This window comes from Arachis ipaensis, chromosome B2 (assembly GCF_059453495.1).
Source record: "Arachis ipaensis isolate K30076 ecotype BB chromosome B2, ASM5945349v1, whole genome shotgun sequence".
In the NCBI taxonomy this organism is placed as follows: domain Eukaryota; kingdom Viridiplantae; phylum Streptophyta; class Magnoliopsida; order Fabales; family Fabaceae; genus Arachis; species Arachis ipaensis.
The window spans coordinates 27,857,805-27,878,637 of NC_142437.1; the positions used below are offsets into that span (position 1 = coordinate 27,857,805).

The window sequence follows — 20,833 nt, forward strand, 5'->3', positions numbered from 1 at the left end:
CTGAGGAATTAAGCTGACTAGAAAGGCCTACCAAAATGGCAATACGTTTTCTGCATCTGTCACCTTCCTCAAGAAACATTTTGCCGTTAGCAGCACTCCATTCATCCTCTACAATGCCTTGATTGACTGAGTGTTCAAACCATCAACAATTTCTAGATTCAGATTGCTCACTCTTCCTGGGGAACCCGTAACTTCCATCCTGTTGCAAATCCATATCATAAACTTCAGAATTAGCATCTGACTCTTGGCGAATCATAGCTTGAATTTCTGCTACTGTATGTTCCACCTCTTCTGTTAGCACTACCTCTTCTGTTGGCGCTAGGATTACCCCGACCCTGCCTCATACCAGAACCAACTCGGCCAGAGTAAGACCCATTAGACCCATTAACATCCCTGGACGCCAACCTCCTTCCATTCCCATTCTTCCTCATTCTGCCATCAACAGTCCCTCCATTCCTCTCAGAACTGAAAGGAGAAGAGGGATACTCTCCATCATCAGACCCACTAACATCCCTTGATGGAAACCTCCTTCCATTCCCATTCTTCCTCATTCTGCCGTCAACTCCATTCCTCTCAGAATTGAAAGGAGAAAAGGAATACTCTCCATCATCAGATCCATAATCATCATCCTTTGAAAAAGGCCTCCTTCCATTCGTATTCCTTCTCATTCTACCATCATAATTCCCACCACTTCTTCCATAACTCAAAGGAGAAGAAGAAGAAGAAGAACACACTTCATTATCAAACCCATCACGACCACCCTCTGACATAAGCCTGCTTCCATTCCTATTCTTCCTCATTTGGCTGCCAGAATTCACTCCCTTCCTCCCATAATCCAAAGGAGAAGAAGAAAACCCTTCATTGTCAACATGCTCAGACAAAAGCCTCTGTCCATTCCTCCCATTATTCTTCAATCCACCATCAACACTCACCCCATTATTCTCTGAAGAGCTCAACAAAGCTGAAGAACACTCCTGATCATCATACTCATCATCCAGACCCTCAGATAAAAACCTTGCAGCAGAAGAAGAATCCTCTCCATCTCTATGATCACTAACCCCGCTACCCTTCCCCAGCAACTCATCAGCATCAATCCTCCTATAAGGCCTGATACTATGAACAACCCCTTTGGGGAAGAACCTTGCAGATGGCAACTCATCAGGAGTTTCAAACAACTGAGGCCCGTCCTTCTCGCTCCAGAGGTCAAACCCACCAGGTCTTTGGAACCTGTACTCAAACAAATGATAAGACTGTCCAATGAACAGTGCATTCTGTACATTCCGACATCAATAAATGAAGCAGATCCTATAACAAGTGAGTAGTACAACTTGCATATTTAACTTCAAACTATCGCCACTAACTCTAGCTGACTAACTTAACACTATCAAAGGTACTGATAACATTTTTTATAAATTAATCTCAACTGATGCAGTTAACTCTAACAGTCTAACTAGCTCTATCACAGGTGCGAAGAACAATTTTCATAACTAGAACTGATGAATCTAGGTCTAACCAATTAAATAACTTAATCCCTGGGAAACGAAATTTTATTAATTTAGCAACCGAAAGATTTTCACTTTAATGAAATGTTATTCACCTGCCTTCAGGAACCTGTGATCAATAGGGATCCCAAATGATGAAATTGTTCAACTACTTGTGTTTTTTCTAAAATCAGTTTGCATAACTAACTTGAATTATGTCACAATCATCACATTGACTTAGCATAACAAGCGATGCACAATTTGCATAACTAACTTCTAACCTGTCGGCAAGGACCTTGACCTGCTCGTCGGCCCACACCGAGAACAAGGTGGGGGCCTGCTGGACTGGCTCCCAGGGTCTCTCGAGGTCAGAGACGGCAGCCCGGAGCTCGGCCCGCTTGCGCATCTCATAAATGTGACGCTCGCGGGAGAGGCGGGCTTTGAGAAGCTGCTTGGCCTTCTTGGCCTGCATGCGCTTCCACTGCCACTTGGAGACCCCGCCTGGGTACGTCCTCGGTCCCCGCCCATTCGGATTATGGCGGGAAACCGAGGGCGCACGGGGGCTGGGGAGTAGGTGTCACCGACACTGAGAGTGACAGTGACACTGATTTGGAGAATGAGATCTGCTGTGGGATATTGGGGATTAAAAGATTCATTCTCTTTTTCGTTTTGGTGGGGATGAAGGGGGAACCTGAATTGCGGTGGAAACGAGGATGGAGAAAGGGGAAACCACCAGTTTTTGGTTCCCCGGCTCCAAATATCTGCTTGCCACGCCTTCCTAGTTCAGTATCCGAAATATTCCGCCTGTGATAGTTCTTGAAAAATGTTATAACAAATAAAATTTTATATTTAATAAATAGTTTATTTATTAAATATAAATATTTATAATAATCAAGGTTGCGAGATCCGAACCGATCAATAAACCGGTAGAGTGATTGGTTCAACGGTTCAAATATTTAACCGAAGTTCAATCAGGGTTCAGCCGGTTTAATTAAAAATAAAATAAAATTATTAAAAATTTAATATACAGATTTCAAATATTTAAATTTAATATTTTTTAAATATACAGAATTGAGCTTGAAATAAATAAATATAATGAGAATTTCAAGACAAGTGGAATAACAGAGTTGAGAACCAGAAATGATCAAAAGGAAATGAATATGTATAGTTTAGTTGATATCATCATAACACAGGCACAAGAATTTGAGGATCCAATACAGCATTACTAATTTACTACTATATCCTTCCATAGTTCAATTCTAGCTACAAACTTCGTGACAATCCAACACAGAATCTCCTTTTTTGAACCCACTTAGCTATTCATCACAGCATCATCACCATTGTTCATTAATTTCTATCAGAATTAAAAAAAATGAACAAATTCAGGCTCTTAAGAACTTAGTCCCTAGTGGAAAATTACAATTTACAACCAAGGTTCTGAGAACCGAACCGGTCATCGAACCGCTCTAATTACTAGTTTATTGGTTTATTGGTCCAACCGATCCAACCATAATTCAACCGGAAAAACCGTTTTAAAATAAAAAATAAATAAATTATAAATATACATACTAAAATATAATTATAGTCTAATATAAATCTTAAAATATCTTCCAAATTTAAAAAGACTACATGAAATGTCATCAATCAAAACCATATGATCTTATCAAAATACAAACTCAAGTTTTTTTTTTGAAACACTTCAAATATATGTTTAATGTTTCCAAGCACTTTTGTCCTCATCATCTTCAGCTTTACACTCATCACTCAGTTAAACAATTCACGACCCTAATTCTCTATGATTTCTTTTGGAAAAATAAAATCCCGTTCAAGAAGGAAACCATAGGGGTAAGTAATTGAGAATATTTGTCAAACTCAGCACCAAGACATACAACAAGTATGCATATAGAGCAATACCAAACAATCCAATTCTCAATTCCATGAATCATAAACAAAAAGGTGTCTAAAATATCCACAGAATCAATCAAATTCAGCATTAAAAAATATCAAAAACCAAATTTTGCAGTTAAACAGAATAAAGTAAAGATGGGATTTATACTCAAATTCCCCTTAATCTTAAACCATGTCTCGGCACATACTTTGTGAGCAGCAACAAAATCATCTTTACAAGCACAACCCAATTCAATTGGAACACCAGACTCAAAACTATCACTCTCCAAACCTATGTGACAAATTCTACAATCCCTCTCCACTTTGTGATTAGTATTATTGTTAATATTATTAATAATATTAACATTGGCAACTAATAAATGGATATTGAAGCTTTAAACTTTATTTAACAACAAGCTGTAACATGGCTCAAATAACAAATTAACCAATTTAATTAATATCCAAACACAGCAAGTAATCTGCTTCATACACTCCTCAAAAGCAGTCCCAAATCATTTGCAATAACAGTGAACTATGCTTCATAAACTACTCAAATCATTAAAATCAGAAACATGAAGCACACTATTTAGAATCTACAGAGGCATACCAATTTCAAAAAATGCATAATTGGCACAATTTATCAAAGCATGGCAAAGCTAAATTCTCAGAAAAATTTTAATTGAACACAAAAACACAGCACAACGGTCAACAGAGCACAGCAGCGAAGAAGACACAAAACAGGCATACCCCACATGCAACACTTAGTTTCAAAGGATTCAAGCCTGAAGACCCCATCACCTTCTGCGGATGAATTATCAGAATCATTAACAATGGAATAATTCACAGTAAAAACAGCAAGATTCACAGATTAATTAACACTTATTCAACAATTATTCAACCCATAACAATTTCACAGATTAACTTACAACAATTATTCCACAATTATTATTAAAAAAGAATACCTAGAAGCTAGAAGCCCTGGAACAGAGCAGAGCAGATCCTAAGCAAGAGGGGGACAAGGGCACGACCGAAGGGATGACAGGTGGAACAGAGATAGCACCGGCGACGATGGAACAGAGCTGTGCGACGGAGGCAGGAGGCGAGCCCGGCGACAATGGAACAGAGCTGCATGACGGTGCTTTCAAAGCTGAAACAGTAGCTGCACGATAACGACGGTGGCTTCGAAGCTCGTTTCCGCGACGGCGGCGGGAGCTGGACGAAGGTGAGGGAGTGAGATCGATGACGGTGAGAGGAAGGAGGTGCTGGAGGGTGATGGAGGGATGGGTTCGCGTTTAGCCGTCGTGTGGAGCTAAGGTTGCTGGGTTGGGTAATTGGCTAGGGTATTCCAGCATCCAAAACGATGGCGTTTTTTGCAAAATTTAAAAAACCAGCCTGGTCCCGATTCGGTTCAACCGACCAGTTTTCGGCCGGCTCGACGGTCTAATGTCGGTTTTTCAAATCTCCGGTTTCAATATCTGTCCGAACCGTTATTCCCTTCGGTTCGTGGTTTGACCAGTTCGACCGACCAGTTCGAACCGATTTTCAGAACCTTGTTCACAACCCAGTAAATCTAAAAGGATCACACAAACAATAAACATACTAATAAAATATTATATTTTGTAGCTAATTGTTCATCTTTATCATGACAATCTGTAATTCAAAAATTTCTGCTATCAATCTAATTATTAACACATCATGCCAGAGAATCAAAAGAAAGGCTATATCTTTAATTAGGGCAATTTTGGGAGCACCGGAAGCTATATTATAACAAGTGCAAAAACTATAAGATGAAAACAATTAAGGAGAAAGAAGCATACAGTTGGAAAGATGCTTACATATGTACACAATTGAATCAGAGAAAAACAGATCTAGAGAGAAAAAGAGGGGAACTGACTGAAGCCATTATCAACGAGGAAGTTGAAGGTGTGGTTGTCGCAGTTGTAGGTGAACTTGTTGGAGGAAGGAAGCTTCTGGAGATACTGGAACGACGGCGAGGAGAACATGCACGTTTGCGATGGCGAGGAGAACAGGGCTGAGTAGACGTTCGCGACACCAGAAGCTTCAAAGTTCAGAGTTCAAGCCAACGACGCCGCTGACAGCTGCTTCGATGCGCGACGGTGACAACTGCTTCGATGCGCGACGGTGACAACTGCTTCGATCCGCTGATAGCAGCTCCGATCCGGCAACGATTGTGGTTGTGACGGTGGAGTTTGTTGGAGGAAGTTAGAAGAGGGAAATTAGGGTTGAGGAGGTGTGGTGGGTGCTCTTCGAAATGGGTTGCATATGGTTAAGCTTCAGTTTTGCTTTTTTTTTTTTTTTTTTTATTCAAATGACGCCGTCTGTTGGATTTTGAGAAACTGACACTTTCAAAAACCCAGCCGGTTTGGCCAGTTCGATAATTAACCATCGGTTCGATCGATTTTTTCTCCGATTTATTGCAGAATGGTTTTGGAGATGGATTGAACTGGTCAAATAACTAGTTCTCGATTAATCTGATTGAATTGGCCGATCTGGTCCAATTTTCAGGACCATGATTGTAACCATTGCTATGGGATTTGCTATTCTTTTGTTGTGAAAATTGACTTTTTTTGTTAGTTTGTTTATTTGGCACATGCAATTTTCAAGGACGTTAGGATTTGTTATAGTTAATTGCTGTTTAGACGTACAAATCAGTAATGTTTGCTTATTATGAAATGTGAAGGTAGCTCTGGTGTAAGCCACTAATTTAAGTCATGGACACTTATAATTGCAATTTTGATTTTCCTAGGGTAGAAAGAAAATGAATTAGCTTATATTTAAGTCATGTGCACTTATATTTAAGTCATGTGCACTTAACTCGCAATTGTTTTATTTCAATTTCTAAGATTTTTGGAATTGTATTGTTTCATAGTCGTAGGATAAATACGTCATTCCGTTATTGGCATTCTTTACAGAGACATAGCTCTATGTTGCTGAATTTTTTATTTGTCAGTTGGTTAATCATCGGATAAAACATTATACAATTATATCTACGCTGTCTGGTTTTGTACAATGATCTCAATTGATGCCTATTTTGGTGAAATCAAGTCCCTGTGGAGTAAGATCGTTGGTAAAGTGAAAAATATAGTGTCAGTAGTTCTTAAAATAAGTAAAATTCATATATAATGAAAATTATAAATTTAATTGTAATTAATTTATTATTTTATTATTTACCAATCTCTTATTTCATTTTGTTGACTCCACATGATATAGATTGATTATCACTAAGCAACAAAAACTTGTAGCAATTTAGATAGTCGTGAATCATTCCTACACCAAATATAATATAAAACATAATTCAATTCTACATAATTTATATCAAATACAATGCAGAAATTTAATTTAGTCTTAGTCTTTGTCTCTGGATCTCTTTTTCAAATGTAACCTTGGTGACAATAGATTTAAGTACTTTATACAAGGTCCCAACTGTCACAAGTTCAAATTTGATTGTTAACAGCATACACAAAAGTAAGGTAAGTTATTATTTTTAATCATGAAAAATTTAGTGCGAACAATTCTAAGTTTCTAACAATGAAAAATATAAAATATATATCCATCAAAGATTGGAATAATTAGACAAAACTAACCCAATCTTTTCATAGTTATCATGTTAATGGAAGAGTTCAAGTCCAATTGTTGAACATATCAATCAACTGAATTACTGAAATGAAACGACAACTTATATTTGTCTCAAAAACGTACCAGTCAATGCTCGACACAATTTATTTTATTTTATTTTTTCAAATGACAGCCACTTCTATCTCAGCAAGATTTAAGAGTAATGCAACTAAAACACATGCCGCTCTCGCTGTTACTTATCCAAAGTGACAGATTTTTCATAGTCATAATCAACAAAGGTGATTAAAGATTTTCTTTAGGATCGATCAACTAGAGAAGAAAATGACAGAGAATAATGAAACCAAAGACATGAAGAAAAGGAGGTCCATTTCCACTAGATTACAAGCAAGAAAATACTCTAAACATGAAATGAAATAAAACATCGGACAATCTGATTGAAAAATTCCCAAAGTCCAATAGAGTTCAAATCAACCCAAAAAGACCTATGAACAAGAAAGCTACTAATCCTCCTCAAGATTGATCGAGTCCTTGAACTTGCCATACAAAATCTTCTTCAGTTCAGCCATCTGAGCAACCACAGATTGTTTCTCCTCGTCAAGCTTTGTCAGTTTCTGGCTTGTCACCTCTTTCATGTTTTCTATCCTATTCTCGACTTCATCCTTTGGCACATGTGCAAAGACCTCACCTATTTGAAACCGAACCACATCTTCATCTGTGAGAATCAACTCATTGCTCGCATCTTCCAAATTATCATTTGTTTCCTGTAGAAGAAATCATCCCTTGCATTTGTATCACAACATCAAAAACATGCCAACCAGGGGCTTGCCTTTGCAAGAAGGTTGTATGGCTTCAAAAATCAAACTAGGACAAGACTTGCAGAACAGAGGAGTTTATAAATTCCATATCTGATATACACAGTGTCACAACCAGTCATCCACATACTTGATTTTAGAGGATATATAAGGTAATAAGATTGAATATATTTTTCCTCTCTACCATTTCATATAATCTAATCGATTACTCAGGACTCTGTTGCTCTCAGTTTTGCATATTGGACAAACCGGCATGTTAGCTCATTGTTAATGAGTTTGAGGGGTAGGCAAAATGTTAAACCATTTTTCTTTTTTCTCTTTTTTCAATTAGGCGCCTAGTTCTCCATAAAACTCATCACTAATGTATTCTCTGCAAGGGTGTACATTATCCAGGGATAGTATTGAATGTCGATATTGATACTGATCAATCCAGCTAGGTTTCGTATCTACTATGTCACTCATAACATTCTTGCCAAATGAAAACCAACACAGTCGCAAGTAAACTGCATTTTGCCCATAATTACACTCCAGCAGTACCCTTAGATGTTCCATTTTGGTTGAGTAAAAAACTATTCTGGCCGAGGAAATATTAGGTTGCCGACATACTGGTTCTTACTTTGGGTGTATTGATCAAGTGGAAGAATCTTTTAGGAATACAGTTAGTAGTCATTGGGGGAACATTTTTCTGAGCAAATTAATCAATCTTTAAAGATAAAAATGATGGTTTATTCTGCAGGGTCCTAGCTCCTAACTTATTATAGTGATGATTAAGGAATAAACTAAAACCCCACCCTGTAACTAAACAAGTAAATCAATGCATATCCTGTGATTTCTTTTGTTCTTTCAATCCATTCTTTCAATCCGTTTCTACCATCAAGTTATAAACTATAAGGATGCATTTGAGTGCTTATTCTACTCATATACTAACAACTAAACTCAAAACAGAGCTAAATAAACAAAAATAGAAAAGAAAAATGAAAAGAAACAAAAAAATATGGTTACCTTGGCGATTTTGATCTCATCCTCGAGCTCATGAAAGCGATTGTTCAATCTTCCGAACTTATTGATGTTCTGCTGGTCCTCCCATGTCACTTCCGTGTCGGATCCTCCTCCCTTTAACGACGAAAAATGGAATATCATAAATTAGGAGGGAAAATAATAGAAAGAAGATTGCGATTCAAAGGAACATTCCCCGAAGCTAGGGATTTTTATTACCTGCTGCATGCTATTGACCCAATTTAGGGTTTCCTGATTCCAATCACAGTATCAGTTTCAGTACCACTGGGAGCTACTGTTGACAACTCTCGTTAACTAAAATTGGGGTGAAGATATATTAAACACAAAAATGGGATACTTTTTTTTAATTAATTAAATGTTTATATCAGTAATAAACACAAGAATAATCGAGTAAATTAGTATGTAATCATTCTTTTTTGCTTGCTTTTGTTTAAAATCTCGCGAAACTAAAAAGTAAAATTAATAAAAGAACCAAAAAAGAAAAACACAATATTGAGGTGAGGAAGCAATTTTTGTTCTTTACCTGTTGAACGTAGCTGGGCAAACGAAAAACGAACGCGTGTGGTGTGTCTCTCGATGGAGGAAAACAAGATCTGTAAACTGTTAAAATCTGTGTTATGTATTGACAGAAAGAGATTAATTAAGTGAAATTTATTAATGGTTAATGTTGTTAATTAAGGTTGTGGGCTTTTTTTACTGAACTTTGAATGTTTTTGTTATTTGGTTAATTTTCAGTTGATTGTTGTTGGTTTTAGCGATAAAAATGTGATTATTTATTTGTTTCATATGAAAGTTAGGCTTGGGGGGAAAAATAACTGATTTTCGATGGAGTTGTGTGGTTTTTGGTTGGAATGGATTGTACAATAGTGTTGTTTGTTAGGGAAAAAAAATAGTTGAACTATTATAATTTTTGTTAAAGTTTATTTTTTTTTCAAATCGAACTCGCAGTCTTTTAGATAAATATAAAGAGATTATACCATTTGTTAAGGCTTAATTTGGATTTTAGATAAAGTTGCAATGATATCAATTTTATGTTATGAATTTTATTTATTAGTATGTTAAATAGTATACGATGATATAATTATGACTAAAGGTAATAATTGAAAGTTTTCACACTCATATAGTATGATTTAGAAAGTGTAAGAGAATGTATTAATGGCATGATTGGGCAATTAAAAAGTGTTTATGTAATTTTTTCATACACAGATCAATATATGAAATGTTTTTGAAATTAAAAATTAAATAGATTGAATTTAAATGTCAATCAATAATAGCTCAAATAACATAGTCTTTTCATACTCAATTAAGAGGTTGTGGGTTCGAGTCTCCTATCTTAAAAATAGATTGAATTTAAATTAATAATTTAATGGGATTCAATTTGATAAAAGTAAACGTACTGTATCTTTGTCGTATATTTAATTATGTTCATTCGTAAATAATTATTTTTTTTGTTTTGAAAATAATTATTTTTTGTAATATGTATAAGAAAAAATCAAATCTTTATCTTTATAGTAATATAAATAGAGAGTTTTTATGTTAATATGGTGCTCATAAATTAAGTTTAAAAATTATTTGTTTAGGTGTTGTCACTAAAAATCTTTAAAATTTTATTTATAAATTATAAATTATTATTTTCTTACATCGTTATTTTTTGAATTTTTAAATACGCTTTATTAGATTATTAGGTATTTAATTCTTAATATTATTGAACTAATTTTTAAAAATTATTTATAAATTATTTACTTAGGTTGGTATTTTTAAAATTTTTAAATTATAATTACATTTTATTCTTATTATTTAATTATTACTCTTTTATTTAAAGAAAAAAATAAATTATAATTTTCGAAGAAACTAAATTCACATAATAAATTAATAACTAATATGGATTTAAACCACCGTACTGATATGCACAAATTTTTAGAATTGTCAAGTATCTTATAGTATGGATTTAGCTTTATGAGTTTTGACATTCTCAATGCTCCTGGATTTGATTACACCTATTTGGTTGGTAAGTTTATTATTTTTTAAAAAAAATTCATTGATAAATTTATTTATTTCATCGACAACAAACTCTTTTTATCATTTTAAGTTATTTGTTTAACTTTTTACTTTTTAAATTTTAAATTATTTGCAGTTTATTCTTTTAAATTATAACTTATTATTTATTTAAGTTGTTACTTTTTAATTTTAAGTTATTTGCTTAGGTTGTTATTTTTTAAATTTGAAGTTATCTAGTTAGGTTGTTACTTTTTAAATTTTTAAATACACTTTCTTAATATGTTAGATATTTAATTTTTAATGTTGTTAAACTAATTTAAAAATTTTATTTATAAATTATTTATTTGAGTTGCTACTTTTTAAATTTTTAAGTTATAGTTACATTTTATTCTTATTATAATAATATTATTCTTTTATTTAAAGAAAAAGCTAATAAATTATAATTTTTTTAAAAAACTAAGTTCAAGATTAACATACTTTAAATGTACTGGTATTATTATTATTATTATTATTATTATTATTATTAGTATTATTATTATTATTATTATTATACCTACACAGATTTCATGAAAAAAAATTCATTTTATCTTTATTTGTTTGATGGATAAAAAATATCTACTATCAATCCAACCCATCTTTTTTAAAAAGTTTCAAATCAAATACCAAAAAAGCCCACAAATTTAATCATTTTCATTACGCTAACACATTCAACATTATTAAGTATTAAACAACGACAATAACTGCAATCTCTAAAAATATTGCAGGAGATGTCTCCCTCTCTCCAAACACTGCTTACACGCATAGCCCTCCAGTAATGGCCACATCACTTCTACACATGAGGGATAAAAACTTTTCTCACCGAAGCATAACCCTTAATAAAAGGTTATATGTTATACTTCATATTTAAGCTGGAGTGGGCATGGTTTGATTTCTTAAAAATTCAAATGGCATCTATTTTAGAATTAGTTTTCTTGTTCATAAAATCAAACTAGAACCGAATTAAAAAAAAAATCGGTTCTAAACTAATTTGAACAAATAAAAACCAATTTTAAATGTGATTTTCTTAACATCTAAATTTAAAATCCAGTTTCAAAATTAAATTTTTTAACCTTAAAACCAAATTTTTTTAATAAAAAATTCAATTTTAAAACTAATTTTTAGAAATCCAATTTTTAAACCAAATTTTTTAACTTCAAAACTAGATTTTTTAACAAAAAAATCAGTTTTAAAACTAATTTTTAAATCATATTTTTTAAAAAAATAAAATTAATACTAAAATCTTTTTAACCTATATAGATTCATTACAACTAGGATTTGGTTCTTTATAAATCTAATAACAATAACTAATCTATATAATATTTAATTATTTTTAAAATATCAAAAGAATGTCACTAGAAAATTTTCCTAAAACAACAACTATAAAATATTAAAAAATACCAACCAAATCATCAAACAACTACAACCTTTAAAAAATATATATCTACAAATAATAAAATATATCTTTATCATTTTGAAAGATAACAAAAATTGAAAGTGTAACATTTTCATGCTGAATCTTTTCTAGTTAAAATTGGAATGTGATAATTAGAAATATGAAAAATGACAATGTATTTAAGAGTAGAGTTTACAATATGGTATGAGTTGAAACCATTTTGGCCCTGAAATTTTTGACCGGCCTCAATTTCGACTCCTAAATTTATAGTTACCCAATTAACACTCCCAAATATTAGATTGTGACCTACGTTTGTCCCTGTAGATATCTCTATTAACAGAGATCTGATATGGCACGTTAAATTGACATAATGTGTATCCATGGATACCCAACTTGCTAGAATGGATGTGTGATGAGTGAATGATGTGGCAAAAGTTGAATGAACTCAATTTCTCTAGTAAAGTCTCGAACATATTGGGAAAAGAGGATCGCAAATTGAGTTCATTCAACTTTTGCCACGTCATTCACTCATTACACATCCATTCTAGCAAGTTGGGTGCCACGTGGATACACACTCTGTCAACTTAACGTGCCACATCAAATCTCCATTAACGGAGATAGCTACAGGGGCAAGTGTGGGGCACAATCCAATATTTGGGAGTGTTAATTGGGTAACTATAAATTTGGAGGTCGAAATTGAGGCCGGTCGAAAATTTCATGGGCCAAAATGGGTTTCAACTCGGCATACATTAGGCATGTGTGAATTTAAATAGCTCCTCTAAGTACAAACAAAAGACGGTGATGAAAAATGGAATAAGAAAGTCCGAGAAAAGGTAAAAGATGAAAAACAGAGGTGAAGCTGTGCTTGTGGTGGTGGTGGCAACTACGAAATTGCGGTGTTCTACTCCGGTGCTGGTTGCGGCGAAGACAACAAAGTTGAAGAAGAGAAAGGAGAAGACTAAGAGGGAAGAGGGAAGATGTTGTGTCCTGTGTGTGTGGAAACAGCGCTAAAAGTCTCAAATTAGGGATTTTTGCAAGTTTGGATCTTAATTTGGATTTGGATTTGAATTTGAATTGTTTAAAAGTTTGTTTGAAAATCATTTAACTTGAGAAAAGAATTCTATTTTCTTGAAAAAAAAAGTTTTATTTTTATTTGAAACTCAATTTTATGATTTGAAATAATTATAATATATTAATAGAATATAATTTAAAATTAAAAAGTGTGAGAATTGATTTAAAAATCAGATCCTTTTTTGTCTGATTTACAAATAAAAAAATAAAAATTAGAATTTTTAAAGAAATTCAAATCATTCAAATCATTTATTTTTAGTTATTTCAAAACAAAAAAATAATTTAATTCTTGAATGAATTTTAATTTTCTAGTATTCCAAACAAGCTCTAAATAGTTTGGATTAAAAAACCGAGTAAAGTACTAACTCAGTCCCTGTCCATTTTTCAGAATGACAACGCAATCCTTAATCAAAAACACGATCTATTTCGGTCTCTGACCCTGTGCTCCGTCTGCCAACACAGTCCTTCAGTCACTTTCATGGCGAAAACTTGACGAAAATTGCTGACGTGTGTAGGCAAGTGGATGACATGGATGGCTTGGGTGATTACGTGGAAGATGGAAGCCCACGTAGAGCGGGTGAAATGGACAGGGACCTATCTGTCCTCGTCCACAATACACAAAGCAGAAGACTGTGGTAAGTAGTTTGTAGGGTTACTTAGTTGAAAGGTGTTCATGAAATTATTGTTGACTACTCACGACTCACGAGGACAAATATTTCCCTATCCATTTCACCTAGCCACGTGGGCTTCCATCTTCCACGTAACCACCCAAGCCATCCATGTCATCAACTTGCCTACACACGTCAGCAATTTCTGTCAAGTTTTCACCGTGAAAGTGACTGAAGGACCGCGTTGGCAGACGGAGCACAGGGTCAGGGACCGAAATGGATCATGTTTTTGGTTAAGGATCGCATTGTCATTCGGAGAAATGGACAGGGACCGGATTGGTACTTTACTCTTAAAACACCAAACATAAAATACATACAGCTTGATTTGGATATTTTTTTTATTTAAAATTAAATTCTTTTTAAATGATTTAGTTTGGATTCAATTTAAAATCCAGAATTTAGACTTTTTTGCACAGCAATAACACCTTGTGCTGAGTTAGACATTCTTTCACCTTCTTATAGAAAAGATGAAGGAAAGAAGTGTACTTACTATCATGATTATTCATATTCAGCATTTTGGAAGTAACTTTTTGAACTATCACTAATATTCCATGCACCATAGGATATAGCATTGGTACTCGGTAGTAGAAATGATCTTAGAAGTTCTATAAACTCAATTTGCTCCCTTTCTTGAGTTTTAAAGTCTCTGATTGAAAATTTATAAGTTTGGTTAGATTTTTAGTTTTTTTTTTTATCTTTAAAATGTTATTATCCTTTTCAAAACATGCAAATCACTTAAGGAAAAGGAGAAGCATTATCTAATAAGCATCTTAGTTATGTTTTTCTTTTTAATTCTTGTTGTACTACAACAACACAAAATGGGCCAAAGATATGCGACGGCGAAGAGGAGGAATAAGCTTGGCTTGTAGAGATAGGAACACCTACAGATATTTACACTGGTCCGGATATCTAGCTTTAGGTCTGTTGCTTAAATTTAAAAGTGATTATATGCTTCCTGTTGTGAATGGTGGATAATGGCGGATAATGATATTAATGCCTGTACATTATTCATCTTCCATTTTACATCTGTTGGTGAGCAAAGAGGATCTAAATTTATTTACAATGCATGACATGTGAAGGTTGATTTATGCCTCCTATTACTGGAAGCATATTTGAAGCATAAGATTTTGATATATAAAATTTATGATAGTCCTCATGCTTTGATAAGTAAATCTATTTCTGTAATATTCCTTGTATAGTGCATACGGTGGATTGTAGTATCAATGAAATGGCAATACTTTCTTATCATTTTTAAATATCTACTATTAGTATTTGCCAAAAGCCATGGAAAAAATTATTTCTGTTAGAAACAAGAGACTAAACTGGAGAAAGGATGGTGTATTATTGAATGTCACAAAGGTATAATGTACAAAGATATTTATAGGTGCTAAAATAATCAAAGCAATAAAAGCATACAATCCTATAATTAATATACAGATATGCTATATAAATATAAATTATACTAATTTATCTAAATTGATTCTAATTTATACTCTAACACTCCCCTTCAAACTCAAGTGGGAGCTAAGGATACTATCTTGAGTTTGGATACTAGAGTCCGGAAACGAGTAGGATGACAAGCCTTTGTGAAGATATCAACAGTCTGACCCAAAGTTCCAACAGCTACGAGGCGAACAGCATCAACAAGAAAACGTTGTCGGACAAAGTGACAATCAATCTCAATGCGTTTGGTGCGTCCATGAAATACATCATTATGCTCAATTTGAATAGCACTGAGGTTGTCACAAAAAACATTCAGTTGAGGATGATTGAGGAGCACCCAAGTCTTCGAGAAGCCAAAGAATCGAGACAACCTCAGCAGTAGTGTCAGCAAGAGCACGGTATTCAACTTCTGTGCTTGAGCGAACAGTGAACATTTGCTTCTTAGCTCACCAAGAAACGAGAGCATCACCAAGAAATAAATAGTAACCAGTAGTAAAACGACGTTCACTGGGATCACTAACCCGATCAGCACCTGAGTACGCCTGAAGAGATAAAGATAAATGGGCAGAAAAATAAAGGCCATGAAATAAGGTGCCTTTGATGTAGCGAAGAATGCAAAGAACTACCGCATAGTGAGTAGTACGAGGAGCTGACAAGAACTGGCTAAGAACATGAACTGGATAGGCAATGTCTGGTCGGGTGACAGTCAAGTAGATGGGTCCTCCAACTAACTGTCGATAAAGAGTAGGATTATCCAAAACAGTACCATCCATAGGGGTAAATCGAACATTAGGCTTAAGGGGAGTAGACTCAGTGCGACTATCTGTAATTCCGGCTCGAGCAAGAAGATCCGAAGCATACTTAGCTTGTGAAAGATAGATGCCGTCATCTGTGGATATGACTTCTAGACCAAGAAAATAATTGAGAGAAAAGATCTTTCATTTCAAAAGTACGGTGAAGAGAGGCCTTAAGATCAGAGATACCATCAGCATCATTTCTAGTAATGATCATATCATCAACATACAAAAGTAGAAGAACAACTCCATGATCACTTTTATGAATAAAGAGAGCATTCTCATGAAGACTGCAAGTGAAACCTAGATTGCATATAGTGGTGCTGAACTTATCAAACCATTCACGAGGAGCTTGCTTAAGACTATAAAGTGCCTTGCAAAGGAGATAGACTTTGCTAGATGGACAAGGATAACCCGGAGGTGGTTTTATGTAGATATTAGCGGGGTCCCAAACATCAGAGTGGATAAGATCAAAAGGAAAGCAAGCAAGAGATGAATTATTGTGAAAAGATAAAATCAGGTTGTTTGACAGTTTGACAAAAAAAATGCAATCGAAAGACTCATTATTAACCTGACCCAAAACACCCTGAGACACCAGAGGATGCAATTTTCCTAAGGAGCTGTGGGTAAGATGGTGATGCCACAAGTGAAAGGTAGATTGAGAAGAAGCAGCACAGAGATTTGACACAGGAGGAATATAAGATTCTCGAGTTCAAACAACCTTTCGACCTTACGTCAAGTCCTGATGATTTGTCCCGTCCGACGATCCTGTACACGACAACCAGAAATGAAAAAATTGACATCAAAATCGAGATCAACAGGTTGACCAATAGAAATAAGATTAAAGTTCAATTTAAGAATATAATAAGTAGCATGGAGATTAAGAGTTGACTGAAAAATAAAACCCTTGTGTATCGCATGCAAGAGGGAACCATTAGTAGTATTGACAGATGGTGCATTTGTAGTAGTAGACAAAGACGAGAAAAGATTACGCAAAAGAGACATGTGATTAAAGCAACCGGAATCAAAATACCATTTAGAATTACCTGGAGGAGTCGAAAAGCAATCGGAGTATTACCAGAAAGGGAGAGAAGATGCTTAAGAAGAGAGGCAATATCAGATAGAGAGATAGGAGACGGGTTGAGAAGAGCAAAGATGGTAGATTTAGTAGTAGCAGTAATAGTAGAAGCAGACACATTCTTGGAGAAGTTGGGATGAGAATGATACTTGAGGTGATTAGGACGTGATGGGCGAGTAGGGCAGGTAGTAATCAAATGTCCCGAGAGCTTGCAATAACGGCATAACAGTTGTGGACAATTGTAGCTAATGTGACCTTTCTATTGGCATTTGCGACATTCAATAGAAGGACAGTCTGAGAAGAGGTGTCCAAAACGGTTACAGTTTCGACAGAATTTACCCTTTCTGTCTGTGGCAGCAAAAATATCTGATTTTTCCATAATAGTAGATACAAAGATCAAAGAAATGAGAGAAAAATTGCAAATTCGGGACCAAAAACAAAAAATAGAGGACAGAATCGAAAAGAGCTCACAAAAAACTTAGAGAGGGTCCCACTATTTGCCACGTCAGCAGGGTATGCCACGTGGCAACGCGTGATAGGAGAAGGGAGACGTGTCAATGCTGACGCGGACAGGGAGGTGGCACACGGGTCGGAGAGGCGGGCTGGGTTGGGTTCGACGTGGGCTTGCTGTCTGGTACCGTTGATCCTGGGCGTGGATCCAACAGTGTGTTGGGCCAACCGCGGAGAGCTCTCGACCACCGGAGAGATTTCGGGGAGGAATCAAGCGAGAGAACATAAGATGAGAAAACACCACATCCAACTCAAAACCTTAAGGTGTCAAGTTAATAGGTCTCTCATCTTATAAACTCATCACTCTTCATTGCTTTCTTTGATGTGGGACTAACTTTATGCATTCCTCACACTTGCAACACTAACAATCTCCCCCTCAAGTGTGAGTCTCCACATCAAGCATCAACTCCCCTTCTTTCTAGCTCCTCCACCACATGAGTATTCGTCCCCACCACATGAGTATTCGTCCATCACACTGTCGCAAAACACCGTGGGACACGTCGCCCGGACCACCTTTGCCGAGAAGACTTTCGATGCTTCACCTTGAATACTCCTTAAAGCCAGACCGATTAAACTATCGGCTCTGATACCACTTGTTGGGCCAACCGCGGAGAGCTCTCGACCACCGGAGAGATTTCGGGGAGGAATCAAGCGAGAGAACATAAGATGAGAAGACACCACATCCAACTCAAAACCTTAAGGTGTCAAGTTAATGGGTCTCTCATCTTATAAACTCATCACTCTTCCTTGCTTTCTTTGATGTGGGACTAACTTTATGCATTCCTCACACTTGCAACACTAACACAGTGCTGGATGGCATCTGGAGAGAAGAGAACCTGAAGCGGACACCGGTCTTTAGGCAGTGAGTTTGGAGGTGTTGAAATTTTGACGACGAGACGAACACGCTGGTGGCGGCGGTGACGAATCAAAGCGTCGAAAAAAGATCGAAAACGAGGGCAAATAGCACTGTCAAAAGAGAAAACAAAGGGGCTATGAATGAATTTTCATAGAAAAAAAAAAGGAACTTATGCTCTTGATACCATGTTAGAAACAAGAGATTAAACTAGAGAAAGGATGGTGCATTATTGAGTGTGTCACAAAGGTACAATGTACAAGGGTATTTATAAGTGTTAGGAGAATCAAAGCAATAAAAACATAAATCCTACCATTAATATACAGATATGTTATATAAATATAAATGATACTAATTGATCTAAATTGATTCTAATTTATACTCTAACAATCTCAATATATCCCCTCCTAAGTTAATTCCTATTTTGGACATTTTGATCTTATATTTGTACTTTTATGATGAACAATTTTTACCCATTTATAAATAATTATATTAAGGATCAATTTATAGTAAAATCATTTTAAAATACTATGAAGGAACTAACTTCTGTGACATTTGAAATTTCAGAATGAGTCCTCCTCTTTCTCCAACACACACAAAATAAAGAAATAATTTGTAGTGTTTTAACTTGGTGAACAATTGTCAATTCCCTAAAAAGGGTGAACAATATGACTTTGCTAAAAATGGAACAATGGTGACTTTGATGAATTTAAGTTACTCAATTCACTAAAGTGGTTTAAGTTCATCCAAAAGAACACAAATTCGAATTAACTCATCAAGTAGATTTATATAAAAATTGTACCTATAATTCTTGCATGAAGTTACATTAAGCTACTTCTTCACATTACAATAGCAGCTTCACCAAGCCCAAATTTTTTATTCCTTTAATAATTATTTCAGTTCAAAACGAACACACATTTGGAGGCTAAATCCATCAATTGCAGCTCTCAAAACTCTGGATTTACTTTGGTCATGTTTGTTTTCTTAACTTAATCAATGATGATAATGACTCTTGCAGAAATAATATTTTAAGATACATATTTGAGATTAGCACTTATTCATTCTAAGATGATCTAAAAGCTTCATCATCATATCGCACGCTTCCAAGTTTCTCTTCAATGCAAAGAAGATGAAAAGATATGGAACAATGTTTTGAAGAGAAAGATTCTTTAAATCATTCCAATAAATAATAACTAATGATCACACAGTACATTATATAACAATTGAATTCAAAGAAGCAATTAATTTTTTTTTCAAGGATAACGATGATTTTTTATTTTCTATCAAAATTCAAGTTTCAAAACCAAAAACTAAATAGAATTATTACACATTAGTTGTTTATTCTGAGTCTGGTATAATGATATTCAATTTGTTTAATTAAACTAATCTTTTTCATGCTAGCTCAAGATAAAAATAGTCAGTCTCAAAGTAAAAAAAGAGTATATAGTGAAATTTTAATAAAACAAGTTATGATAATTTAGTCCTAAGAATTTTTGAGTTATTTTACAATACTAATGTTATAGCTTATAGTCTATGCTAAAATCTTAAAGCAAAGAGGAGAAAATTAGCACAAAATACCAATTATCTGATTATACTTTGTCAATCACTTACTTCGACAAGGAGTCCCAACCTTAATTTAGATGACAAAAGCTCGAACCATCAACACAAGCCATAACATGGTACAATTTACAATAGTAAAATATTAAGTACCCAAATAAATATATTAAAAAAATAAAACATGTCTATTGGTCAAGCTGACAGAGAGATCAGTTATGAAGTTATCTTCAGTCTCACTATTTTAATGACTAATTATGACATTCTAAATTGTTGTTTTTGAATTAAGTGCAGTCTGAATAGATTTGGCCAATGTACCAATTTAGTTAACTCGAGTGTAACAGCGGCAACGAAAACATATTGTGGTGTCGAAGATAATAAAACAAGTACAATACAAAAAAAAAAAATCAAAAAATGAACGAGACTACAAATAAAGAAAAACATAAAATAAATAATTGAGTGAAAGAGGCAAAAATTTAATAGAGCTAAAAATATCTTCTTTGAATCTGGAAATAAAATAAAAAAAATTACAAAAAAATTAATATTTAATTATTTATTTTTTCAAAAATAAAAAATATAATTTTTTATAAATATTTTAGCGTTGGTTAATGGTACTTCTACATAAAAATAGAAGTAAG

The 20,833-nt window shown here is 34.4% G+C and overlaps 1 protein-coding gene and 1 pseudogene across 2 annotated transcripts; both read right to left on the minus strand.

The window, feature by feature from the left end:
* On the minus strand, positions 1 to 2,279 carry LOC110268789 (uncharacterized; annotated as a pseudogene). Its single transcript, XR_015905280.1, has 2 exons — positions 1,763 to 2,279; positions 1 to 1,227 (listed from the first exon to the last, which is right to left on the minus strand). The product of XR_015905280.1 is annotated as an uncharacterized LOC110268789 (transcript).
* A 4,816-nt stretch (positions 2,280 to 7,095) lies between these two features.
* On the minus strand, positions 7,096 to 9,442 carry LOC107625151 (putative prefoldin subunit 4). Its single transcript, XM_016327731.3, has 4 exons — positions 9,318 to 9,442; positions 8,993 to 9,088; positions 8,780 to 8,890; positions 7,096 to 7,726 (listed from the first exon to the last, which is right to left on the minus strand). Exons 2-4 carry the CDS (start codon positions 8,999 to 9,001, stop codon positions 7,466 to 7,468), a joined length of 381 nt encoding a protein of 126 aa, XP_016183217.1. The 5' UTR covers positions 9,002 to 9,088; positions 9,318 to 9,442; the 3' UTR covers positions 7,096 to 7,465.
* Between the last annotated feature and the right edge of the window lie 11,391 nt (positions 9,443 to 20,833).

Coding starts and splice junctions, on each gene's coding strand:
- LOC107625151 (XM_016327731.3), bottom strand. Junction 7,727..8,779: donor ATGAGATCAAAATCGCCAAG/GTAACCATATTT, acceptor TTTCTTCTACAG/GAAACAAATGATAATTTGGA.